Source organism: Callionymus lyra, chromosome 7, assembly GCF_982586985.1.
Source record: "Callionymus lyra chromosome 7, fCalLyr1.hap1.1, whole genome shotgun sequence".
In the NCBI taxonomy this organism is placed as follows: Eukaryota; Metazoa; Chordata; class Actinopteri; order Syngnathiformes; family Callionymidae; genus Callionymus; species Callionymus lyra.
In genome coordinates, this window is record NC_141824.1 from 1,685,691 (window position 1) to 1,700,915 (window position 15,225).

The 15,225-nt window shown below is 40.1% G+C and overlaps 1 protein-coding gene across 2 annotated transcripts; it reads right to left on the reverse strand.

Annotated features, from left to right (window-relative positions):
• Positions 1–359: 359 nt before the first annotated feature.
• Positions 360–14,611, reverse strand: rps6kb1b (ribosomal protein S6 kinase B1b). Of its 2 annotated transcripts, none has more exons than XM_087795455.1 (15): positions 14,474–14,611; positions 9,925–9,968; positions 9,737–9,857; positions 9,608–9,676; positions 8,154–8,301; positions 6,824–6,881; positions 6,658–6,758; positions 6,010–6,100; positions 5,140–5,230; positions 4,974–5,081; positions 4,849–4,911; positions 4,199–4,276; positions 3,814–3,921; positions 3,327–3,439; positions 360–1,052 (listed from the first exon to the last, which is right to left on the reverse strand). In XM_087795455.1, exons 1-15 carry the CDS (start codon positions 14,540–14,542, stop codon positions 806–808), a joined length of 1,509 nt encoding a protein of 502 aa, XP_087651581.1. In that variant the 5' UTR covers positions 14,543–14,611; the 3' UTR covers positions 360–805. The 2 variants fall into 2 exon arrangements, with proteins under 2 accessions (XP_087651581.1, XP_087651580.1); XM_087795454.1 differs by having other exon boundaries at positions 14,465–14,611.
• Between the last annotated feature and the right edge of the window lie 614 nt (positions 14,612–15,225).

A 15,225-nucleotide genomic window follows, 5' to 3' on the forward strand; every position in this document is an offset into this window, starting at 1 on the left:
TTGATGATCTACTGACTCCTTCAAGAAACATCTGTGTTTGATGATCTACTGACTCCTTCAAGAAACATCTGTGTTTGATGATCTACTGACTCCTTCAAGAAACATCTGTGTTTGATGATCTACTGACTCCTTCAAGAAACATCTTAAGACTTTTCTATTTGTTCAGGCTTTTCCTTTATTTTCTAGAACTCCTGTTGTGTTATCAGTTGTATCTTGATCTTATATACTTTATTGAATATTGTTTTGATTGTTTAAGTGCTTTGTGACCCTGGTCTGGAAAAGCGCTATACAAATAAAAATTACTTACTTCCTTACAAGTTTAACTTCTGCTCGTCTTTGTTCAACAAACGAGTCAAGAAACTTTTTCAAGGTTTTATTATAATTATCTTTGACAGGAGTAAGAAATAATCCTGCTCAAGGGTCGAGTGCTGGAGGAAGAGTTCGACTCTTGCAGACCAAACTGGTTCCAGTTTCTTCTCTCGGCCAATCACAGCGCGAGTCGCTGCGACGCTGATCCTCAGAACAGCCGAGGAGTCGTTTAAAAAACAAAATGGATGCCACGTCTGCGCCGAGCCAGAAGTCACATGATTCATCGTATTAAGAGCGAGCGCTCGGCGACGTCGAGTCATCGTGTTTTCAAAAGTACTGGAGCGACTCCTCGAGTCGACGAGTCTGAAGACGTCGAGTGAACCTGTGACGTGCGTCGGTTCTAATCCCAGGTCAGGACGAGCCAAGAGTCGTCGTTTTCAGCTTAAAAAGATCAACGAAGGAGAAACCAACGGAAGAAGGAGTCCAGGCGCGCGGGTCATAGGTTCATACGTAGATGTTCGGGGCGTTTGGCGGCGACGGGGTACGCCTGCTGCTTCATGTGCGCCAGGTTGACGCCGGTCGGCTGACGGATGGGCAGCGGCGCCGACGCCTCGCCGCTGCTGGTCACGTCCATCTGCTCGCCGCCGTCCATGGCCTGGTCCGGTGTCTGCAGGACGCTCGCCGCCGCGCCGGGCAGGAGGGCGCCGCGGTGCCACGAGTCCAGGCCCGAGAACTTGTTGGGGCTGAAAACACAGAAACGTCAGCATTTCGTTCACGCACTGGACGTCCCAGCATGCATTGCAGGAATTAAAGGTTGTGTTTGTTTGTCGTGTCGTCGTCTGAAGATGAATCTTTACTGACGTCAGTGGTTTAAGAAGAAACTTAAGAAGCTCTTTGTGTAAAATAATCATTTACTACGAAAACTACTAATCAAAGTATCAAAAAATAGTTATGAACTGGTAACCTGAGGGGGGTGCGAGGACTGATGACTAAAAACAAGACTGTGATCATAGTTATGAACTGGTAACCTGAGGGGGGTGCGAGGACTGATGACTAAAAACAAGACCCTGATCATAGTTATGAACTGGTAACCTGAGGGGGGTGCGAGGACTGATGACTTAAAAGAAGAACTTGACCATAGTTATGAACTGGTAACCTGAGGGGGGTGCGAGGACTGATGACTAAAAACAAGACCGTGACCATAGTTATAAACTGGTAACCTGAGGGGGGTGCGAGGACTGATGACTAAAAAGAAGACCGTGACCATAGTTATGAACTGGTAACCTGAGGGGGGTGCGAGGACTGATGACTAAAAAGAAGACCGTGACCATAGTTATGAACTGGTAACCTGAGGGGGGTGCGAGGACTGATGACTAAAAACAAGACCGTGACCATAATTATGAACTGGTAACCTGAGGGGGGTGCAAGGACTGATGACTAAAAACAAGACCGTGACCATAGTTATGAACTGGTAACCTGAGGGGGGTGCGAGGACTGATGACTAAAAACAAGACCGTGACCATAGTTATGAACTGGTAACCTGAGGGGGGTGCGAGGACTGATGACTAAAAACAAGACCGTGATCACAGTTATGAACTGGTAACCTGAGGGGGGTGCGAGGACTGATGACTAAAAACAAGACCGTGACCATAGTTATGAACTGGTAACCTGAGGGGGGTGCGAGGACTGATGACTAAAAACAAGACCGTGACCATAGTTATGAACTGGTAACCTTAGGGGGTGCGAGGACTGATGACTAAATAGAAGACCGTGACCATAGTTATGAACTGGTAACCTGAGGGGGGTGCGAGGACTGATGACTAAAAACAAGACCGTGACCATAATTATGAACTGGTAACCTGAGGGGGGTGCAAGGACTGATGACTAAAAACAAGACCGTGACCATAGTTATGAACTGGTAACCTGAGGGGGGTGCGAGGACTGATGACTAAAAACAAGACCGTGACCATAGTTATGAACTGGTAACCTGAGGGGGGTGCGAGGACTGATGACTAAAAACAAGATCGTGATCATAGTTATGAGCTGGTAACCTGAGGGGGGTGCGAGGACTGATGACTAAAAACAAGACCGTGATCATAGTTATGAACTGGTAACCTGAGGGGGGTGCGAGGACTGATGACTAAAAACAAGACCGTGATCATAGTTATGAACTGGTAACCTGAGGGGGGTGCGAGGACTGATGACTAAAAACAAGACCGTGATCATAGTTATGAACTGGTAACCTGAGGGGGGTGCGAGGACTGATGACTAAAAACAAGACCGTGACCATAGTTATGAACTGGTAACCTGAGGGGGGTGCGAGGACTGATGACTAAAAACAAGATCGTGATCATAGTTATGAACTGGTAACCTGAGGGGGGTGCGAGGACTGATGACTAAAAACAAGACCGTGATCATAGTTATGAACTGGTAACCTGAGGGGGGTGCGAGGACTGATGACTAAAAATAATACCGTGACCATAGTTATGAACTGGTAACCTGAGGGGGGTGCGAGGACTGATGACTAAAAACAAGATCGTGATCATAGTTATGAACTGGTAACCTGAGGGGGGTGCGAGGACTGATGACTAAAAACAAGACCGTGACCATAGTTATGAACTGGTAACCTGAGGGGGGTGCGAGGACTGATGACTAAAAACAAGATCGTGATCATAGTTATGAACTGGTAACCTGAGGGGGGTGCGAGGACTGGGACTGATGACTAAAAACAAGACCGTGATCATAGTTATGAACTGGTAACCTGAGGGGGGTGCGAGGACTGATGACTAAAAACAAGACCGTGATCATAGTTATGAACTGGTAACCTGAGGGGGGTGCGAGGACTGATGACTAAAAACAAGACCGTGATCATAGTTATGAACTGGTAACCTGAGGGGGGTGCGAGGACTGATGACTAAAAACAAGACCGTGATCATAGTTATGAACTGGTAACCTGAGGGGGGTGCGAGGACTGATGACTAAAAACAAGACCGTGATCATAGTTATGAACTGGTAACCTGAGGGGGGTGCGAGGACTGCCCACGATGCGACGCGGCGAACGGATCTTTGGCTCGAAGGAGAACTTTTCTTTGATGTTGTCCAGGACCGACGGAGCCACGTAGGTGAAGCCCTGAGGAGGAACACGGGCGTGAGCACGGGCGTGAGCACGAGCGTGAGCACGGGCGTGAGCACGGGCGTGAGCACGGGCGTGAGCACGGGCGTGAGCACGGGCCTGAGCACGGGCGTGAGCACGAGCGTGAGCACGGGCGTGAGCACGGGCGTGAGCACGGGCGTGAGCACGGGCGTGAGCACGGGCGTGAGCACGGGCGTGAGCACGGGAGTGAGCACGAGCGTGAGCACGGGCGTGAGCACGGGAGTGAGCACGAGCGTGAGCACGGGCGTGAGCACGGGCGTGAGCACGAGCGTGAGCACGGGCGTGAGCACGAGCGTGAGCACGGGCGTGAGCACGAGCACCATCGACGACACAAAAGTCACACATGTTACCAGGAAGGCTTGGTTGGCGCTCTCGCTCAGCGTGGAGTCGTCAGGGCTGTCGACCGGCGTCTGACTCGTGAACTTGGAGTCGAACTGACTCACGTCTTCGGCCGATTGCTGCGAAGATCCATGAGTCATTAGTCGAAGTCAGACATGATTTCAGGCAGAAATTAAAACGTTTAAAACATTCATTTAATTATCAACAAACTAGAGATAAAACAAGATTCTACTTCATTCAAAACATCAATATTTTATCCCTTTATTTACGCATTATTCTTATATTATTCTTATTTATTACGGACTAAAAAAAAAGGTTTTAAACAAGTTCTATTTAAAGTTGAACTAGTAATGAATAATAAAACTATTACACTAACTATAACAAGCCTGGACTCACCAGGAAAGGCTTGAACGGCGGCTCCACCTTCCGAGCGAGTAACTCCTCCCAGTTGATGTGACGGAAGAAAGGATGAGTCTGAGAAGAAAAGAGTTTGTTTTCACAGACGGGTTTCAATACGTTCGTCGAATCAAAGAATCAAACACTGTTAAAACTTTAACTTTTAACACATTAAAATAATAATTACATTCAAGGATGTGTTGAATAAGTTTTGTTCTAATGATTGAATTAAGAGTTAAAATTCTAAATAATTAAAAAAAACATTTTCTAAATGAATTATTGTATAATATTTTTTAATGTCTTTTCAAATGTCACAATTATACATAAACATCTTTATATTGAATTTAGAAACATTATTTTAGAATTACAATATCAAACTATATTTGTAAAAAAAAATTGTTTTTAATGAATTAAAGAATAAATTCAAATAAAAAAAAATAAATATTCAATATTTTTAATTAATCAATGATAAAAAAACAACAACAAACTGATCTTTTGTTCGTATCGAAGCATGTTTTCATGAACTTTCAGGACAAATAAATGTTTGAACTGAAGTTCAACAGGTAAACAAATCTCACGATAACGTGGACATAAAAGACTGCACTGCACTACAAGTCCCATGATGCCCTGCAACGATCTCAGGAGCTCACCTGCACTTCGGTGGCGTCTCCGGCTCCGGCTCCCAAACGAGACGACGCGTTTCTCTTCAGCAACTGCACACAGCGAGAGACGCGTCAGACCAGGTCAGGGTCGCGAGTTCAACTCTGAGACTCACCCGCTTGAGGAGGTCTCGGGCTTCTTGCGTGAGGTAGGGCGGGAGGCTGAGCTTGCACTTGAGGATCTTGTCGATGGTCTTCTTCCGGTTCTCTCCGGTGAACGGCGGCTGCAAAGCAACAGACGTGAGAAGACGCTCGCCGGGACGACTTGTGGCTCGCACTGACCGCGCCCGTCAGCATGTCGTACATCAGCGCGCCCAGACTCCACCAGTCCACGGCCCGGTTGTGTCCGCTTCGCATCAGGATCTCCGGCGCCCTGGAGGAGGCACAGGGTCAGGTCTGGTCTTGGGGGGAACACGTGAGGAACACGGGAGGAACACGGGAGGAACACGGGAGGAACACGGGAGGAACACGGGAGGAACACGTGAGGAACACGGGAGGAACACGGGAGGAACACGGGAGGAACACGGGAGGAACACGGGAGGAACACGGGAGGAACACGGGAGGAACACTGGAGGAACACGGGGGGAACACGGGAGGAACACGGGAGGAACACGGGAGGAACACGAGAGGAACACGGGAGGAACACGGGAGGAACACGGGAGGAACACGGGAGGAACACGGGAGGAACACGGGAGGAACACGGGGGGAACACGGGAGGAACACGGGAGGAACACGGGAGGAACACGGGAGGAACACGGGAGGAACACGGGAGGAACACGGGAGGAACACGGGAGGAACACGGGAGGAACACGGGAGGAACACGGGAGGAACACGGGAGGAACACGAGAGGAACACGAGAGGAACACGGGAGGAACACGGGAGGAACACGGGAGGAACACGGGAGGAACACGGGAGGAACACGAGAGGAACACGAGAGGAACACGGGAGGAACACGAGAGGAACACGGGAGGAACACGGGAGGAACACGGGAGGAACACGGGAGGAACACGGGAGGAACACGGGAGGAACACGGGGGGAACACGGGAGGAACACGGGAGGAACACGGGAGGAACACGGGAGGAACACGGGAGGAACACGGGGGGAACACGGGGGGAACACGGGGGGAACACGGGGGAACACGAGAAGACTCACATGTACTCGATGGTGCCGCAGAAGGTGTGAGTCACAGTGCCGTCGTGAATCGACTCTTTACAGAGACCGAAGTCCGTCAACTTGACGTGTCCTGTCGACAAACGACATCTTCAAACTTTCAATATCGACTTTATATTCTGGTCCAGATCTGAAACTCTCCGACTCAATTATGTTCGAGTCATTAAAGCTGCAACAAGTCGTTGAGTTGATTGAACAGATTTGTCTCTGCCGCCCTCTAGCTTTAGACCAGTGACACTGCAATGTTGTAAAAGGTTGAATTCAGGGTCAGTTTGTCGTCGTGTTGATCGTGAGTCTCCGAGTTTCTTTCTACTGACAATATTTACGTCATTAAACCAGTTCAATTCATATGTTTTCTCATCGTAGTGAATTGAAACGAACACATGTCACGCATCAGTTTCAGTTATTTGACCAAACATCTCGTTCAGTCCCTAATGAGGTTAAACGTATTATAGTCATGTGACCAACATGTGACGTCATCAATAATTCTACTCATTGAACTCAACCATTGATCAAATATTAACTGAATGTGTGTAAAAGTTCAATGAAGGTGAAGAACAACATCGACGACAACAATAATGTGAAGGAAAACGAGTCCAAACTAAACGAGGTCAAAGGTGAAAATCCTACCTTGGCTGTTGAGCATGATGTTCTCGGGCTTCAGGTCTCTGTAGATGATGCCCTTCTGGTGCAGGTGACCCAGAGCCATGGAGATCTCAGCCAGGTAGAAACTGAACGACAGCGAGCGACTCTTAACACTGGGCAGGAAGTACAGACGGTTGTCGTGACGACTCACCAGGCCGTGTCCTCCATGAAGATGCCCTCGCGCTCCAGCTGCATGAAGAGTTCTCCTCCTGCGGACATCACACATGAAGAAGAACTCACTCACCAACATCATCATCATCATCTTCATCATCATCATCATCATCATCATCATCATCATCATCTTCAACATCAACATCAACATCATCATCATCATCATCAACATCATCTTCAACATCAACATCAACATCATCATCATCATCATCATCTTCATCATCAACATCATCATCATCATCATCAACATCAACATCAACATCATCATCATCATCATCATCTTCATCATCAACATCATCATCTTCATCATCAACATCATCATCATCATCAACATCATCTTCAACATCAACATCATCTTCATCATCAACATCATCTTCATCATCAACATCATCAACATCATCTTCATCATCAACATCATCTTCATCATCAACATCATCAACATCATCTTCATCATCAACATCAACATCATCTTCATCATCAAAATCATCATCAACATCATCAACATCAACATCATCAACATCATCATCTTCATCATCTTCATCTTCATCTTCATCAACATCTTCATCATCAACATCAACATCATCAACATCAACATCATCATCTTCATCATCTTCATCATCTTCATCTTCATCATCTTCATCAACATCATCTTCATCATCAACATCATCTTCATCATCAACATCATCTTCATCATCAACATCATCTTCATCTTCATCATCATCAACATCATCTTCATCATCATCATCAACATCTTCATCATCATCAACATCTTCATCATCATCTTCATCATCAACATCAACAGTCATCTTCATCTTCATCAACATCATCATCATCTTCATCATCAACAGTCATCTTCATCATCTTCATCAACATCATCATCTTCATCATCAACATCATCATCAACATCATCAACAACATCATCTTCATCATCAACATCAACAGTCATCTTCATCATCATCATCAACATCAACATCATCTTCATCAACATCATCTTCATCAACATCAACATCATCATCTTCATCATCATCTTCATCATCTTCATCATCATCATCATCTTCATCATCATCATCAACATCAACAGTCATCTTCATCTTCATCTTCATCGTCTTCATCAACTTCATCAACTTCATCAACATCATCATCATCATCATCATCGTCATCATCGTCATCATTGTCGTCATCGTCATCATCTTCATCGTCATCATCTTCATCATCAACATCATCTTCATCAACATCGTCATCATCGTCGTCATCTTCATCATCAACATCATCTTCATCAACATCGTCATCATCGTCAGTCCAGCACGCACCGCTCAGATACTCCAGGATGAGGTAGAGTTTTCCTCCGGTCTGGAAGGCGTAGATGAGGTCCACGATGAAGGGATGCTTCACCTCCTCCAGGATGTTCCTCTCAGCCTTGGTGTGAGCCGTGTCCTTGGCGTTACGTACAATCATAGCCTGGAAGTGAAGAAACACATTTAAACGTAAGTGAATGTTTCGAACAAACATAAAAGAACAACAGATTGAAATTATATTTTTTTTATCTGACTTTACGTGGAAGGAATTTAGTTTTTAAATATATTTATACATCGTAGATATATTTTAAACTCATGTTTGAAGATAAATCTGCGTTTAAACCTTGTTTAGTTTTAAATGTTTGTGTTTAAAGTTCTGCTCTATCATTTAAGATTGAAGACGAGACAATAAATCTAAACACTAAATATGGTATATTTTGTCTCTGAGACACTTTTTAAATAAATATAATTGTTTTATTATTATGTACAATGTTTAATATCGTCAACTAGCAACTTCACTTTAATACAAGAGTCTGTTTTCATCATTTAATTGTATTATATTTAATTAATTTTGTTTATTTAATACATTTCATTTTACTCATCTCATTATTTACAATTAAATTGTATTTTATTTCAATTAAATACTATATTTTAAAACATCACAACTATCCCCGTGTTCTTTTATTGATCTTATATTTCATTGTCATTCATATATTAATTTATAATGTATATTAAAACATCAACAATCTTTGTTTTCACATGTTTTCTGAAACAATATGATTTTAAATGTGTTGACATTCATGAAGTTATATTTGTTACTTTAAATCCTGAACTAGTGTTTCATCTGTTGGATCATTAAGAGAATCGTTCAGAGACGTCGGGTCAAGTGAGGACGTTCACACGCGTCCAGTGGGATCTGGTCCAGAGAAGATCTGGTCCAGAGAAGATCTGGTCCAGAGAAGATCTGGTCCAGAGAAGATCTGGTCCAGAGAAGATCTGGACCAGAGAAGATCTGGACCAGAGAAGATCTGGACCAGAGAAGCTCTGGTCCAGAGAAGATCTGGACCAGAGAAGATCTGGACCAGAGAAGATCTGGACCAGAGAAGATCTGGACCAGAGAAGATCTGGTCCAGAGAAGATCTGGTCCAGAGAAGATCTGGTCCAGAGAAGATCTGGTCCAGAGAAGATCACGTTCATCGAACCAAAGATCCTAAAAACGAGGCTTTAATTATTGACGAGACTATTTGCAACCTGGCGTGGATCCAGGTGTCAGCGAGGTCGTGAGGCAAGACTTGGATCAGGTGCCGAGGCTGCGGCACAGATGGCAGCGAACCAACGAGCAGAGAAATCTAACCCGCAACCTTCTTCAAGGACGGACAACGTCAGCATTTTTGTGTCGACACGTTCATCAGTGAACTCTCCCCTTCATTCACGAGATCAACTGAACAAAAGATTGAGATTTTTATTACCTTTTTTAAAACTTTCATGGCAAATATTTTTCCAGCCGCTGCGCCGACGACTTTTCGAACTTGAAAAACCTGCAGAGAAGAGAAGATGGTTCAAAGGTCAAAGGTCAAAGCCAAAAAAGGTGAGCTCACCTTCCCGTAGCCGCCTTTGCCCAGAACTCTCAGCAGCTCGAAGCACTCGGGACGAATGTTCTCCGTGCCCTGGTTCACGTTGTCCTCCGAGATCTCGATCTTCTCGCAGTCGTCCATGTTGCTGAGAAGATATTGACCTTGAATCATCGTTTCTACGACACATCAGTCGTCGACGTGAAGGAACTTACAACTCGAAGCCACTGCACTGGTCCATGATGTCGTTGATCTGGGACTGGAAAGAAATGAGACTTTTAACAACAATTATACGAGTGAGATCGATGAACATATATATTATTTATATTCTCAAGTTATTCAAGATTAAACATCAAATGAACGACATCAGATTATTATTTATATTCTTAAATTATTCAAGATTAAACATCAAATGAACGACATCAGATTATTATTTATATTCTTAAATTATTCAAGATTAAACATCAAATGAACGACATCAGATTATTATTTATATTCTTAAATTATTCAAGATTAAACATCAAATGAACGACATCAGATTATTATTTATATTCTTAAATTATTCAAGATTAAACATCAGATGAACGACAGATTATTGTTTATATTCTTAAATTATTCAAGATTAAACATCAGATGAACAACATCAGATTATTATTTATATTCTTAAATTATTCAAGATTAAGCATCAGATGAACGACAGATTATTGTTTATATTCTTAAATTATTCAAGATTAAACATCAAATGAACGACATCAGATTATTATTTATATTCTTAAATTATTCAAGATTAAACATCAGATGAACGACATCAGATTATTATTTATATTCTTAAATTATTCAAGATTAAGCATCAGATGAACGACAGATTATTGTTTATATTCTTAAATTATTCAAGATTAAACATCAAATGAACGACATCAGATTATTATTTATATTCTTAAATTATTCAAGATTAAACATCAGATGAACGACATCAGATTATTATTTATATTCTTAAATTATTCAAGATTAAACATCAGATGAACGACATCAGATTATTATTTATATTCTTAAATTATTCAAGATTAAACATCAGATGAACGACATCAGATTATTGTTTATATTCTTAAATTATTCAAGATTAAACATCAGATGAACGACAGATTATTGTTTATATTCTTAAATTATTCAAGATTAAACATCAGATGAACAACATCAGATTATTATTTATATTCTTAAATTATTCAAGATTAAGCATCAGATGAACGACAGATTATTGTTTATATTCTTAAATTATTCAAGATTAAACATCAAATGAACGACATCAGATTATTATTTATATTCTTAAATTATTCAAGATTAAACATCAGATGAACGACATCAGATTATTATTTATATTCTTAAATTATTCAAGATTAAGCATCAGATGAACGACAGATTATTGTTTATATTCTTAAATTATTCAAGATTAAACATCAAATGAACGACATCAGATTATTATTTATATTCTTAAATTATTCAAGATTAAACATCAGATGAACAACATCAGATTATTATTTATATTCTTAAATTATTCAAGATTAAACATCAGATGAACGACATCAGATTATTATTTATATTCTTAAATTATTCAAGATTAAACATCAGATGAACGACATCAGATTATTATTTATATTCTTAAATTATTCAAGATTAAACATCAGATGAACGACATCAGATTATTGTTTATATTCTTAAATTATTCAAGATTAAACATCAGATGAACGACAGATTATTGTTTATATTCTTAAATTATTCAAGATTAAACATCAGATGAACGACATCAGATTATTATTTATATTCTTAAATTATTCAAGATTAAACATCAGATGAACGACATCAGATTATTATTTATATTCTTAAATTATTCAAGATTAAACATCAAATGAACGACATCAGATTATTATTTATATTCTTAAATTATTCAAGATTAAACATCAAATGAACGACATCAGATTATTATTTATATTCTTAAATTATTCAAGATTAAACATCAGATGAACGACATCAGATTATTATTTATATTCTTAAATTATTCAAGATTAAACATCAGATGAACAACATCAGATTATTATTTATATTCTTAAATTATTCAAGATTAAACATCAGATGAACGACATCAGATTATTATTTATATTCTTAAATTATTCAAGATTAAACATCAGATGAACGACATCAGATTATTGTTTATATTCTTAAATTATTCAAGATTAAACATCAGATGAACGACAGATTATTGTTTATATTCTTAAATTATTCAAGATTAAACATCAGATGAACAACATCAGATTATTATTTATATTCTTAAATTATTCAAGATTAAGCATCAGATGAACGACATCAGATTATTATTTATATTCTTAAATTATTCAAGATTAAGCATCAGATGAACGACATCAGATTATTATTTATATTCTTAAATTATTCAAGATTAAACATCAGATGAACGACATCAGATTATTATTTATATTCTTAAATTATTCAAGATTAAGCATCAGATGAACGACAGATTATTATTTATATTCTTAAATTATTCAAGATTAAGCATCAGATGAACGACAGATTATTATTTATATTCTTAAATTATTCAAGATTAAGCATCAGATGAACGACATCAGATTATTATTTATATTCTTAAATTATTCAAGATTAAGCATCAGATGAACGACATCAGATTATTATTTATATTCTTAAATTATTCAAGATTAAGCATCAGATGAACGACATCAGATTATTATTTATATTCTTAAATTATTCAAGATTAAACATCAAATAACAAGACGTCAAACATGAACGACTGGACTAGAGTTTTGTGACAAAACTTCTCAGTCATCGAAACAACAGGAAGGTCTTTGTGCAGTTTTTCAGTCGTGAACAGAACAAAAATGTATTTACGTTTAAATAATCTCTGGTCTATAGATTATCACCGTTTTATTTTGGAAAAGGATTTTCTCGACTGTTGACGCGTGAAGATGCTTCGGTTTGTTCCGTCTTCGATATAAAACTTGACAGTCGAGTATTAATTCAACTCACAGGGAACTTTATCAAATATGAAATAAACTAAACGAAACTCACTCTCAGTACAAGTCAGTAAAGTTACAAACTTCAGTAAATGAGCCTGAAAACTAACAAGTGAAACAAACTCTACACGAGAACATCTTCTGCTGACTTCGTGTTATCGTTTCTTCTGACTTTGACTCCTGCTGTCGAGGAATCAAGTCTCTGTGATGAAGATTCTTCAAGACAGTTTGTCTCCATGAAGAAGTTCATTTGAGAAGCAACACGTGTTGATCTTCAACCTGCGTCTGTTTGACGACTTCACTGATCCGAGCAACATCTCAAGCAGGTGCTTCATGAGCGACACCACAGTTGACTATAAATACTGAGTGTTTGACGAGTAAACACGTCCAGGTCCAGTGTTGACAAGAGTCACACAGGCGCACACAGACGCACACAGACGCACACAGACGCACACAGACGCACACAGACGCACACAGACGCACACAGACGCACACTTGTGGCCAGAATGAACTGCAGCCCAAATACAAATGTGTTGCACAGAAACAAACAAATGTGTTGCACAGAAACAAATGTGTTGCACAAAAACAAATGTGTTGCACAGAAACAAATGTGTTGCACAAAAACAAATGTGTTGCACAGAAACAAATGTGTTGCACAAAAACAAATGTGTTGCACAGAAACAAATGTGTTGCACAAAAACAAATGTGTTGCACAGAAACAAATGTGTTGCACAAAAACAAATGTGTTGCACAAATACAAATGTGTTGCACAGAAACAAACAAATGTGTTGCACAGAAACAAATGTGTTGCACAAAAACAAATGTGTTGCACAGAAACAAATGTGTTGCACAGAAACAAATGTGTTGCACAAAAACAAATGTGTTGCACAGAAACAAATGTGTTGCACAAAAACAAATGTGTTGCACAAATACAAATGTGTTGCACAAAAACAAATGTGTTGCACAAAAACAAATGTGTTGCACAAAAACAAATGTGTTGCACAGAAACAAATGTGTTGCACAAAAACAAATGTGTTGCACAGAAACAAATGTGTTGCACAGAAACAAATGTGTTGCACAAAAACAAATGTGTTGCACAAATACAAATGTGTTGCACAAATACAAATGTGTTGCACAAAAACAAATGTGTTGCACAGAAACAAATGTGTTGCACAAAAACAAATGTGTTGCACAAAAACAAATGTGTTGCACAAATACAAATGTGTTGCACAAAAACAAATGTGTTGCACAAAAACAAATGTGTTGCACAGAAACAAATGTGTACAGAAACAAATGTGTTGCACAAAAACAAATGTGTTGCAAAGAAACAAATGTGTTGCACAAAAACACATGTGTTGCAAAGAAACAAATGTGTTGCAAAGAAACAAATATGTTGCACAAAAACAAATGTGTTGAAGTCTCGTCTAAACGAGATGTCATGGTTCGTTTTGACTGACAGCTCTATCGCAGGCGTCATAGCGAGGTAAACATTCTGGAGCAGAAGCTCCAGAGAAGCTCCAGAGACGCTCCTCAAAAGCTCCAGAGAAGCTCCAGAGAAGCTCCTCGGAAGCTCCAGAGAAGCTCCTCGGAAGCTCCAGAGAAGCTCCAGACACAGGCCTGAGGTTCTGCGGCTGCTCGAGGCCGCGGTGCTGACAGGCTACGATGCTAACGATGCTAACGGCTAACGCCGCTGCAAACACACTCCTCGCGGCTTCACCTCAAGTACCTCCTCGATCTCATCGTCGGAGACATTGTCCTCCGGCTGGTCCAGGTCGATGTCAAACACTCCGGCCATCGTGGCTCCTCGATTCGATCGCTCAAGACGGCAAGAGTCGCAGGAGTCTCCCACCTCATGGACACACCGCCGCCATGACCGGCTACTACACTGAGCATGCGCAGTGCGGCGCTACACAAAGGGGCGGAAACTAGAAACAATAAAACAATAATAATAACAAAAGTCAATAAACACTTTTGTTGGTGTTATAAAGTTTAATTGTCTCATTATGCATCACATGATTACATTTGTTGTATAAATGTTATTTTAAACACACGTGAATTAAAGATAAAATAAATAATTTTAGCATTTTTTTGTGTGTGTTTCTTTATGTTAAAACACAATCACAATCTACATTTGTGTTTGTTTCTCGATGTTAATCTACATTTGTGTTTGTTTCTTTATGTTAAAACACAATCACAATCTACATTTGTGTGTGTTTCTTTATGTTAATCTACATTTGTGTGTGTTTCTTTATGTTAATCTACATTTGTGTTTGTTTCTTTATGTTAATCTACATTTGTGTTTGTTTCTTTATGTTCATCTACATTTGTGTTTGTTTCTTTATGTTAATCTACATTTGTGTTTGTTTCTTTATGTTAATCTACATTTGTGTTTGTTTCTTTATGTTAATCTACATTTGTGTTTGTTTCTTTATGTTAATCTACATGTGTGTTTGTTTCTTTATGTTAATCTACATGTGT